General features: G+C 39.5%; 1 protein-coding gene across 3 annotated transcripts in view; it reads right to left on the bottom strand.

Annotated features, from left to right (window-relative positions):
• The window catches only part of ZDHHC2 (zinc finger DHHC-type containing 2), a 58,335-nt gene that overhangs the window by 4,634 nt on the left and 41,079 nt on the right, over positions 1–12,622 (bottom strand). For all 3 annotated transcript variants that reach the window (XM_006097419.3, XM_023761184.1, XM_023761183.1), the window contains 4 exons: positions 7,912–8,038; positions 7,521–7,613; positions 2,854–2,966; positions 5–79 (listed from right to left, as the gene is read on the bottom strand). In XM_006097419.3, the coding sequence (XP_006097481.1) occupies positions 39–79; positions 2,854–2,966; positions 7,521–7,613; positions 7,912–8,038 (374 nt within the window). In that variant the 3' untranslated portion in view covers positions 5–38. The remainder of the gene's footprint in view (positions 1–4; positions 80–2,853; positions 2,967–7,520; positions 7,614–7,911; positions 8,039–12,622) is intronic.

The following is a 12,622-nucleotide window of genomic DNA, read 5'->3' on the forward strand; positions in this document are numbered from 1 at the left end:
TTACTTTCATACAATAGGAATTCGTTTTGTTTGAAGAGTTAAGTCTCATTCTCCATGGTCAATGCAGGATTGCTCATCCCTTCAAGAAAGAACTTGAATTAGCATTTTTTTGGTTGCTTTTGAACAAATAGGCAGAGATTTGTTTATTCATCCATGAGTTTTCCTAGTACATGGTATGGGTGTTTATAAATAAGATGGTAATATAAACACACACATGAGAAACAGTGTAGGTCACAACCACTGTCACCAAAAAAAATAAAATAAAATAAAAAAATAGAGATGTATACCTAGGGAAAAGGTACATTGAACCTGGCACTTCCCACTATCATAAATCATTGTTTCCTAATTCTTCCTTGACCTACCTCATTCTAGTTAAACTAATCTTTGAGCCCTTCCTCACCTCGTCTTTCTCATGTTTCTTTTACATCATTTTTTTAACTTTAGTTTCTCATTCACCTATCAAAGTAACAGAAATATTAATCCAAGAAGCCAACTACTAACAGCATGAATCCTTCTTCATCCCCCCCCAAAAATTGACCTGCAACTATACATCACTTCTTTGCCTCTAAGGAAACTGATGAATTCAAAAGGCAAAGAGGTGTCATCAATTTTTGTCCTTCCCGTAGATCAGAAAATGGAATGGCAGGTTTGAAGGTAAAGAGAGACCAAATTATGAATACTCAGGGATCTTCTGAGGGAATATACCGGACGGGGCAAAAGTAGGTTTAAATACACAAAACACAGAATTTATAATTGTATTATTATTTTTAATTATTATATTATTTCCCATTTGAATAACTAAACCTACTTTTGCCCGACCCTTTAAAAAAAACAACTTTTGGTCAGGGCACATACAAGAATCAACCAATAAGTAAATGGGACAAAAAAAAACAAAAAACAAAAAAAACAAGACTTCTTAAAGCCAATATTTTAGGAGAATATGACTGATTATCCTATATAGCAAAAGGCTAATATGCAAATAGCCCGAACGGCGGAACAACCGAACAACTGGTCACTATGAGGAGCGCTGACCACCAAAGGGCGCGCACAGAACATGGCAGGCAGCGACAGCGGCAAGATGGTGGAGCAGAGAGGGGCACCAGACCAAGGCGGGGCGCCGGTCGCTGGCATTGGGGCGAGCCTCTGGTGGTTACTGAAAATTCTTTTCTCCCGCGTGCCGTGGTCCAGCCTAGTGCTCACACCCACTGACAGTGTCGGCCCCGCTCATACCCGCTGTTGGCACCAGCCCCAATTGCTCCGCACTGTCAGCGGGTGTGAGCGGGGCTGGCACCGTTAGTGCATGGGAGCAGCAGGAGTGGGGCTGCCAGCAGACAGGGGACTATGGCAGGAGGGGCAGGGTGGGAGTACAGAGGATGGGCCAAGACCTGCCCCTGTGCCCACTGCAGACTCGCAGCCCACAGTTCCTTTTAAGGTGCACGAATTCATGCACTGGGCCCCTAGTCTATGTAATAAAAGCCTAAGTGACCGTTAAGGCGGAACAACCAGAACGACTGGTCACTATGATGCACACTGACCACCAGGGGGCAGACACTCAATGCAGGAGCTGTCCCCTGGTGGTCAGTGTGCTCCCACAGGGGGAGTGCAGCTCAGCCAGAAGCTGGGCTCATGGCTGGCGAGCAGAACGGCAGGAGCCTCTCCCGCCTCCGCCCCGCCGCAGCACTAAGGATGTTCAACTGACGACTTAGGCCCCTCCCAAGCTGTCAGTTGGACATCCCCTGAGGGCTCCCAGACTGCGAGAGGGCACAGGCCCGGCTGAGGGACCCCCCCTAACCCCCGAGTGCATAAATTTCATGCATCAGGCCTCTAGTATATTTAATAAAGACCTTATAATTTTTAATCAAGACAATCCATTTTTTTTTCACCATTACTAAATCCCAAAGAGACATCAAGGAAACCAGTAAATAAAGTGCAGTCAGCTAAAACTAAGCAGTGCTAAGAGAGAGTTTGAAGGAAAGAACAGGAATGAAGGAGAAAGGATTGAGGAATTCAATTAGTCAACCTAGTGAGTTTTTGGCTAACATTGTCTCAATGGTGAATGAGTGGTTTCATACTCATTTATAGGGACACCATACACATTTACTCACACCTGCATGTTTGACCACATTGTTTTTGCTTAAGCCTTCCCAAACCTGGGAAATAAGTAGTGTTTTCAAGATAAGGAAGCTAAATATAAAGTTTAGGTAACTTCACAAATACCACCTACTAATTAGGTGCCCAAATTGGGATTTGAATCAAGTCTGTCTGGCTTCAAACCTTGCCATTCTTTGCCAATAAAGAAGTAATCAAAAGATTAAAATCAAAAAAAAAAAAAATCAAAAAAAAAAATCAAAAAAAAAAAAAAAAAAAAAGATTAAAATCTACAGCAATAACAAGGGAACTATGAAGAAAATACATGTAGCTAAAGTTATGGTAATTATGCAGTCACTTTGACATTTTGAAATTGGATAGAAACCTTAGGGTAAAAGAACTGCATAATTTGAAATCCTTTACAGCAGATATTTTTCAATCTTTTGTCTGAGTTGATTACATTTTTCCATTTTAAAAATTATACTTTGAATTTATTTCGATCATTTAGTATGCAGGAATAAAGACTTGGTTCTATAAGCTGGAAAAAAACACAGTGTAGATCTATCTTTCACAAAATGATTTTCTAGAGCTAATAGCCATTCAAGTACTTCCCAAATAAAAGTTCCTGAAAATAACTCTAAATTTACACTGAAAGTCAGACTGTAAGCAAGAAAAATCCTATAGGAAATATAATGGAATGTTTTTCACTACTTTAACCTTTTAAAAATAAAATATATCCGGAAAGCCGAACAGGCACACCCTTACCAGCTTTGTCTTTCCCCGGGTTTGTGCTGCTCTCTGTCCAAGACTGAGAATCAGTAAGGAGGTGGCTCTGCGACTCTCTCAATGGCTTTGCAGGAAATTGATGGTTTTCAGGACTGAAGAAGAATAATCATCATCACAATCATCACATTAACTCTCGACAATATTAAGGTGTTTCTCAGAGTGTGGAACTCAAACCACTGTGGTGCGAGATCATTATAGGAGTTACCCAAGAGAATTGGGGGAACACAGGAACAATTAAATCACCCTGGCTCGCAATGAGAAAAAGTGTTCTCTCTTTAGTTCTCTTTTCATTTTGATTACAATAAGGTGACAATCTGCAACCCTGGCAAATCTCCATTTTTAATACAAAAACTTGGCCTCAGCTTCAGACTTTAGCAGGTAAGGGAATCTAATTAGACCTAACAGTATTTCATTTCCAATTTTCCATTGTTATACTCTATTTATGACAAATTATACTAGTTTGTCATTTATGACAGTGGTATGAAGTTTGGTTTAAAAATAAATCTCAGTGCAAGTTTAAATAAACATATTAAAGAAAAATGGTATTTTTAAGTGGCATGTGGATATGGAAAAAATCTATGAAGGTGATGGTAGAAAGATAAGTTTGAGGAAAAATTGGTCTAGTGTTTCGAAAGTGGCCTGACTGGTCTTGAACAAAGAATCCTCTATCCCCTGTAAGACTGAAACAACAAACTTGAGCATCATCTTGCAGGAGGTGTTGAAAACATCTGACCTTATCAGGTCTTTCAAGCCTGGTGTTTAATTTGGGAAAATGAAAGTCTTAAAAGAAGAACTTGAGTTTTAAAATTTAAGTACACATGCCACATATTGACATATTGGATGATATGAAAAAATAAATATATAAATTAAAATAACATGAGTTAGAAAAAAAATATTGGCATAGAAACGATTATTTTAGAACACCCTGAAATACTAATTATAATACTGCTCAAAAGAAAAAACTATTTAAAATTCCTCCAAGAATAATTTCACATATTTCAGTTGTCTGTAACTATTATTTTTTAAAGGATATGCTTTTGCATCTCAGATCTAAAATTTGAGAATATTTTAATTTTGTGCAGCTTTAACCTACCCTTATTAAAAATTTGAAGGGTAGTTTTTAAAAAAAACTATGCTTCCTTTCCTATGAACGTCTCCTGTTCCTTTTACTCTAATTCTTTTGATTCCTCAGGAAAGAGGCCATCTACCAGGTATAGGAGAGTAAGTCCTGGTTTAGGGACTCCGTGGAGACTGATTGCTGGCATGGATCCATTCATTTAATGATATTCATTATCTATTACATCAATGAATAAAGTCTTTGATCTCGTGGAAATTTCACTGTAACCGAGGAAGAATAATAATAAAGGAATAAATATATAATAAGTCAGGTGACAATACGAGCTATGACAACTAGTGTCCAGGGAAGTGTCGGAGCAGGTTACTCTTTTACAAAGGCTTTTCAAGGATGGCCTCTATTGTGAAGTTACACCTGAGTAGAAAGTGAATGAAGAGAAGGCACAGACCATTCAGGATTCTGGAGGAAGAACATTTAGGAAGAGGAATGAACAAGTACAAAGGCATTAAATAAGGGACATGTCTGGTGTATGAGGAACAGCCAAGATCTGTGTGTCCAAGAATTGTTACTGAGTAACAGTAGGGCTGACATCAGAGAGGTGCTGGGAGCCAGATTAGATAGAATGAGGTAAGGACATTCACTAGTCTTTATTCTGAGTAAGATGGGAAATCAATGGAGGTTTTTGAGCAGAAGAGCGACAAAATCTGATTTATGTTTCAAAAGGATCACGCTGACTTCCTAATGAATAGACTGGAGTAGGGAAAAAATGGCATCAGGAAGGTCAGGAAGAAATGGAAACAATTCATGTGAGAAATGATACAGATGTATTTTGAGGGGGAATCTGATAGGGTTTGCAAATGGAGTAAATAAAGGAAAACTTAAGAAAGGAATCGGAATGAGTCCAGTGTTTCTGGCCAGAGTACCTGGGAGGACAGAGGTCACAAATACTGGTTCACGTATGGAAGAATGAGGAGAATCGGGCTTTGGTGGGCGTGAGGGTGTGGATAGCTGGAATCAGGAGTTCTGCTTTGCACCTGTTCAGCTGGCCATGACTTTTAGACACTGAAGTGGGATTGTTGAGTAGACAGCCAGATATAAAACTCTGGAGCACAGCGATCCCAACAATAACCATAGAAATTTTATATGGGCTAATCAGGGAGAATTATACAATTCTGTAGCTGCCAAAATCCAATCTCAACATTTAAAGGAAACAGGAGAAGCCTGACCTCTTCAAGACCACCTGGCGAGGTAACAGTGCCAGAACCGACTTCCTCTCCATACCCTGGGGACACGTGGGAGAGGTATGATCTCTAAAACCCAAAGAGTCTTAAACTACAAAAACCACTTAATAAAGATAAGAAGCATTATTGAAAACTTAAATTTTATGAAAGCTATGACAACATAACAAATAACTTATTAAAACTAGATTTTTCTGCACCAAAGTAAAGAAAACCATTAACATTTAGCTCCTGAGGAGTTTTCAAGCCAAAACTCTCAGAGCATGACCCAAAATACTCTGGTGCCTTTGAATGTCCCTGTGAAGCACATTGAAATCCCTCATTGATGGAGAGTCTGGTCTATACATAGCTCCCTCTAGGGGTGGGGTGGTGAATAGGTTTCATCTCCTGACAATCTATGATAATAAAAGCATAATATGCTAATTAGACCGGACAGCCGAATGACCTTCCGGATGTCATTCCGGACGTCCTTCTGGATGAAGCCGCGGCGGCAGGGGCCGAGGCAGAGGCAGTTAGGGGTGATGAAGCAGGCAGGCGAGCAGTTAGGGGTGATGAGGAAGCAGGTGAGCGGTTGGGGTGATCAGGCAGGTAGGCAGAGTGGTTAGGGGCAATCAGGAAGGCACGCAAGCGGTTAGGGGCGATCAGGCAGGCCAGTGAGCAGTTAGGGGTGATCAGGCAGGCAGGTGAGCAGTTGGAGGCGATCAGGCAGGCAGGCAGAGTGGTGAGGGGTGATCAGGCAGGCAGGCAGTGGTGAGGGGTGATCAGGCAGGCAGGCAGGTGAGCGGTTAGGAGCCAGCGGTCCCGGGATGTGAGAGAGTGCAGGCCAGGCTGAGGGACACCCCCCCATGCATGAATTTCGTGCACCGGGCCTCTGGTTTAAAATAATTTGGAATGGCCGCCAGGATCACTACTTTGAGACGCATTCTGGGGTCAGGCCAGGCTGCAGAGGAGAAATACTGTTGGCAATAAGAAATCCACACTAGCCCTAGCCGGCCTGGCTCAGTGGATAGAGCATTAGCCTGCAGACTGAAGGGTCCCAGGTTCGATTCTGGCCGGGGGCATATGCCTGGGTTGTGGGCTCGATCCCTAGTAGGGGCATGCAGGAGGCAGCCAATTGGTGATTCTCTCTCATCATTGATGTCTCTATCTCTCTCACCTTCTCCCTTCCTCTCTGAAATCAATAAAGAATTATATTTTTTTAAAAAAAGAAAGAAATCCGCACTAGACAGGGGGAGTGCAGGTATAGGTGCATGCACACTGCATTCTGGCACCTAAGAAACTCTCTAATATTTAACTAAGAATGCTATTATGGTTATGCTTTTGCTATTGGATTTCATTAAAAATCAGAAGTATGCCATATTCAAATAACTGTCTTAACGATATAAAATTAGTTTTTAAAACTTATTCATATACGTATAGCATTTTAAACATTTAAGTAGTTTTGCCTTTTGCCAGTTAGCAGCCAAGTCAGAATCAAATTTCAGGTTTTCCTTAGATTCTTGATAGACTAGAAGCAAAACAGACTTAAAACACTGGCAAAAGTCTGACTTTTAATACATTCCCAAGAGCCCTTCCCTTCTCTCCGCAGAAATGGCTCAGAAAATGCCCAGAGGTCTGTGAAGAGCAGCAGGAATAGGCTGCACAATGCTAACAAAACTGCTAACGAAAGAGCAGGTGTCTGGGATTCCATTCGTCCTCCAGAGGCCTGACCCAGGGAAGTTTCCTGGTCTCTTTCTAAGTTACCTGGAGAGTCACAGGAAAGTCCACCTGGATCGGCTCACCTGATCGCCAGGCAAGCTAATCTGGACTTACTTTTTTTTTCTTTTAAGTACAATTTTTTTAAATAGTTTTTTTATTAATTTCAGAGAGGAAGGAAGAGGGAGAAAGAGATAGAAACATCAACGATGAGAGAATCATTGATTAGCTGCCTCCTGAACGCTCCCCACTGGGGATCGAGCCCACAACCTGGGCATGTGCCCTTGACCAGAATCGAACCTGGGACCCTTTAGTCCACAGGTCGACGCTCAATCCACTGAGCCAAACCGGCTAGGGCTTAAGTACAATATATTTTTTAAAAAATCATAATATGCTTCAGTCAACTAAAATGTTTAGAGAATTAACAACCTGTTTACACACCACCCAGATTAATAACAGAATTTTTCAAGTATAACTAAAGCTCCTGATTTTTTCCTCCCTCCTTCATTCTAAACAGAAGCCACTGTAGTGAATTCTCTTATATTCTTAAAACTTTTAAAGAAACATGTAACCCAAGGACAGGTGAGGATAACATATGTTATTGGAAAGTGAAGTAGAGAAAAACAACATGAGATTACTTTTTCGATGCTGGATTCAGTCCTGCAGGAGTGGACGGCTGTTCAGGATCTTGGTTCACAAGGCAAGTTGGGAAGGAGCAGCCATCGCCGAGACTATAATGGAAACAAACACTTACAACGGAGCCACGAAAACGCCAACGGAGTGAGACTCCGTTACAGCGCTCCCGTCTGCGAGCAGAACACAGTTCCGTGAGGGGCCAAACGTGTGCCAGACACTGATTTCAATACAGTCTGTATAGGGAGGTGAGGAGTTAATTTATTTCCACATTGGTACAACAGTGAATCATAAAATAGTACGTTAAAAAACAGGAGGTCCTGTGCAGAATCATAGCGTCCCTTTGCTGGATTACTTTCATTGGTTTAATACCGGAAACATTTCACAAAGAAATACCTTGAAAACACGGGTAGCAACCAGTACTTCTTCTCATCACCAAAAACTTGTCGCATATTTTTACTGAAACCCAAGCTGAATCCATTCTTATCTGTTCCATGTCGAAATACAGGACTTCTAAAAGCCTCTAAAAAAGACAGCAGAGCAATCACATGAGTAATGAACATTAACTAGTAACCCGTACCTTTAGAAGTGACTGAGTTAAATGAGGGCACTCGAAAATCAATGGCTAACCCCCTGAGGACTTATGTGCCTACCAGCAGCTCAGCAATGAAGATTGCCTGTACTGCTTTAAAAAATCTAATGATTACATTTACTTTAATTTCTAAGTAACCTTTTAACTATTATAGCAGCAGATGGGCATTGCAGAAAACTAGAAAATACAAAAAGCAAGTAATTTACATCTTCTAATTCTTTTTTAGATACATGGGTGGATGGATATAGATAGATACAAATCTACACAGGTTTTAACTAAAATGAGACTATACATACATTCTATAGCCTGCATTTTACAGTATGTTCCATTTTACAATCTCATTGAATCGTACCTTTTTTCCCAGCTAACCCAAAATATACTTTAAAGCTGGTTTGTCCAAACCAAGATCCAATGCAGAATCATACCATGTGTGTGACTATGCCCACACTGCATATGGAAGCTGACATGCAGAGAGGCTGTGGGATTTGCCCAAGATCACACAGGAAATGAATGATCACACAGAAAATAAATATCAGCATGCAACCTGAACAAGGCCATCAATGTTCTTCCCATGCTTCATTTTTTTCTGAGATGTAAAAATATACAATTTTAATTTTTTGACTATGAATAAACGCATGAGTATAATGAGTTCTGTCCATCATGTAAAAAAGAAAACACTAATTAGCAGAGTGAAGGTACTAAAAATATGTGGCAATTTCCAAGTTCCTTAGCATTTATCCCCCAAGTCAGTGATGGCGAACCTCTGACACGCGTGTCAGAGGTGACACGCGAACTCATTTTTTGGGTTGATTTTTCTTTGTTAAATGGCATTTAAATATATAAAATAAATATCAAAAATATAAGTCTTTGTTTTACTATGGTTGCAAATATCAAAAAATTTCTATATGTGACACGGCACCAGAGTTTAGGGTTTTTCAAAATGCTGACACGCCGAGCTCAAAAGGTTCGCCATCACTGCCCTAAGTTATGTAGCTTTATGTATAACACAGGTTTATAACTGGAGGACCACATTGTAGGAAGTTTTTTCGGTGTTACAAGTTCAATCTACAAGCTTGAGGAGTTAAAAGCTTCTAGAAGCAATTCATTTACTTTTGATAAATTAAAATTTAATTGTCCAACATCTATTTTGAAAGTAAGATACTTTGTTTAGAAATTACTTTATTATACCAATTTTCACCCTAATAGTATCTGCTATAAGAAGATTTCACCTGAATATTAAAAATCGTCATTCATTTGCCACAATTAATCTTCACTGACAATTATAATCATGGAATCTCACTGTTTGAAGTGTCCTTTGAGATCATAAGTCCTGGCTGTATTCCCAAACTCCCAACCTTAGTCTAGAAAACTCCAGTTAGCTTAGTCCCTGCTTACTCATCAAACCTCACAGTATATATTTTTTTGTTTTTTAGCTTTCTATGTATCAACCATGTGGGTAGTGTCTCAAACATTGCTAGGTCTCTTCCTACAGATTTCTGTAAAAATTGAGGTGAAATTTAAAGAACATCGTGCACTGCTGGTGGGAATGCAGACTGGTGCAGCCACTGTGGAGAACAGTATGGCGTTTCCTCAAAAAACTAAAAATGGAACTCCCATTTGACCCAGTGATCCCACTGCTAGGAATATATCCCAAGAAACTAGAAACACCAATCAGAAAGGATATATGCACCCCTATGTTCATAGCAGCACAACTGACCATAGCTAAGATTTGGAAACAATCTAAGTGCCCATCAGCAGATGAGTGGATTAAAAAACTGTGGTACATCTACACAATGGAATACTATGCTGCTGTAAAAAAGAAGGAATTCTTACCATTTGCAACAGCATGGATGGAACTGGAGAGCATTATGCTAAGCAAAATAAGCCAGTCAGAGAAAGATAAATATCACATGATCTCACTCATTTGTGGCATATAACGAACAACATAAACTGATGAACAAAAACAGATCCAGAGACAGAGAAGCATCAATCAGACCATCAAACCTCAGAGGGAAGGTAGGGGAGGGTGGGGGTAAGGGGGAGAGATCAACCAAAAGACTTGTATGCATGCATATAAGCCTAACCAATGGACACAGACACCAGGGGGGTGAGGGCATGAGTGGGGGGATGAAGGGGTAATGGGGGGATAAGGACACATATGTAATACCTTAATCAATAAAGAAAAAAAATTTTAATCACTTTAAAGCGCATAATTCAGTGACATTTAGTACATTCATGATTTTCTTCCACCTATATCAAGTTCCAACATATTTTCTTCACCCCAAGAGGAAACCATTAGGCAGTCACATGTGGTAGCATGTTTCAGTACTTCATTCCTTTCTATGGCTGAATACTATTCCACTGGAATATATGTAACCATATTTTTCCTATCCATTCATCCTTTGATGGGAATGTGGGTTGTTTCCACCTTTTGGCTAATGCAAATAGTACTGCTATGAACATTGATGTACAAATTATTGCTGTTTTCCATTATTTTGGGTATAGACCTAAGACTGGAATTGCTGGGTCATATGGTAATTCTATATTTACCATTTTGAGGAATTGCCAAACTGTTCTCACAGTGACCGCACACTTTTATATTCCCACCAGCAATACGTGAAGGTTCCAAATTCGCCACATCCTCACCAAAGCTTGTGGGTTATTTTTAATATCCATCCAAGTGGGTATGAAGGGGTACTCTCTGTGGTTTTGATTTTTATTTCCCTAATAACTAATGACACGGAGCATGTTTTTAGATGTTTGTTGGCCATTTGTATATTTTCTTTAGAGAAATGTCTTTTTAAATGTCTATTGAAATCCTTTGCAAATTTTTAAACTGGGCTTGTTTCTCTTGTTGTTGAGTTGTAATATTTACATATTCTGGATACTCGGCCCTTGGACATATGATTTACAAATATTACTCTGAAAGATACTATTCATTCCCCATTGGATGGTCTTGGTACCCCTGTTAAAAATCAATTGGCCATGCCGAAACCGGTTTGGCTCAGTGGATAGAGCGTCGGCCTGCGGACTGAGGGGTCCCAGGTTCGATTCCGGTCAAGGGCATGTACCTGGGTTGTGGGCACATCCCCAGTAGGAGATGTGCAGGAGGCAGCTGATCGATGTTTCTCTCTCATCGATGTTTCTAACTCTCTATCCCTCTCCCTTCCTCTCTGTAAAAAATCAATAAAATATATTTAAAAAAAAAATCAATTGGCCAAAGATGTCTAAGTTTAGCTCTGGACTCTCAGTTCAATTTCATTAGTCAACATCTCTATCCTTATAACAGCACCACAATGTAAGAGCTTTGTTTTATTTTTTGGTGGATGTTGTTTTCGCTATGTGGGGCCCTTAATGTTTTCTATATATAAGATCATGTCATCTGTGAAAAAGAATAGTTTTAACTTCCTTTCCAATTTGGACATTTTTCTCGGTTAATTTCTCTAACTAGAATTCCCAGTGGTGTTAAAAGCAGCAGAAAGAGGGCATCCTTGTTTTGTTCCTGATCTTAAAGGTTTTTCTTTCTCACCACTGAGTGTAGTATCAGTTGTGGGGCTCTCATAAAGCCCTTTATCAGATCAAAGAAGTTCCCTCCTATTCTTAGTGTGTTAAGTGCTTTTATCATGAAAGGTATTATATTTTGTCAAACACGTTTTTTGTATCAGTTGAGATAATCATTTGGTTTTTCCCCTTCTATCCTGGGATAAATCTTACTTGATCACGGCATATGGTCCTTTTAATATGCTGCTGGATTTGGTTTGCTTGTATTTTATTGAGGATTTCTGCATTTGTGTTCCTAAGGGATATTGTAGTTTTCATGTGATGTCTTTCTCTGACTTTGCAATTAGCGCAATGCTAACCTTAAAGTGTAAGTAGAAAGTGTTTCCTTCTAATTTTTTTTGGCAGAGTTTGAGAAGAATTGGTGTTAATTCTACTTGAATGTCTGCTAGAATTTACCAGTGAGGCCCTCAAGTCCTGGGCTTTTCTTTGTTGGGAGGTACTTGATTACTGATTCAACTTTCTAACTTGCTCTTGGTCTATTCAGATTTTTTATTTCTTCTTGAGTCAGACTGGTAGTTTATGCGTTTCTAGAAATTGTACATTTCATCTAGGTTACCTAATTTTTTGATGTGCAAATGTTCATGGTTTCTCTTATAACCTTTTTGATTTCTATAAAGTTGGTAGTCCCCACTTTCATTTCTGATTTTCAAAATTTGAGTCTTCTCTCTTTTTTTTATTTCTAGCGATAGGCCTATCAAATTTATTATTTTCAAAGAACCAACTATTGATTTCATTGATCTTCTATCTTTAAATTCTCTATTTTCATTATTTCCTCTCTAATCTTTACCATTTCCTAACTTTGGCTGGCTTTGGGTTAACTGCTCTTATTTTTATAGTTCTTAAAGTGTGAAGTTATTGATTTGAGATATTTCTTCTTTCTTAATGTAAGCATTTATAGTTATGTATTTATTTTCCTCTAAGCACTGTTTTCACAGCATCCCCCTCTGTCAGGCT

This window comes from Myotis lucifugus, unplaced genomic scaffold (assembly GCF_000147115.1).
Source record: "Myotis lucifugus unplaced genomic scaffold, Myoluc2.0 scaffold_201, whole genome shotgun sequence".
In the NCBI taxonomy this organism is placed as follows: Eukaryota; Metazoa; Chordata; class Mammalia; order Chiroptera; family Vespertilionidae; genus Myotis; species Myotis lucifugus.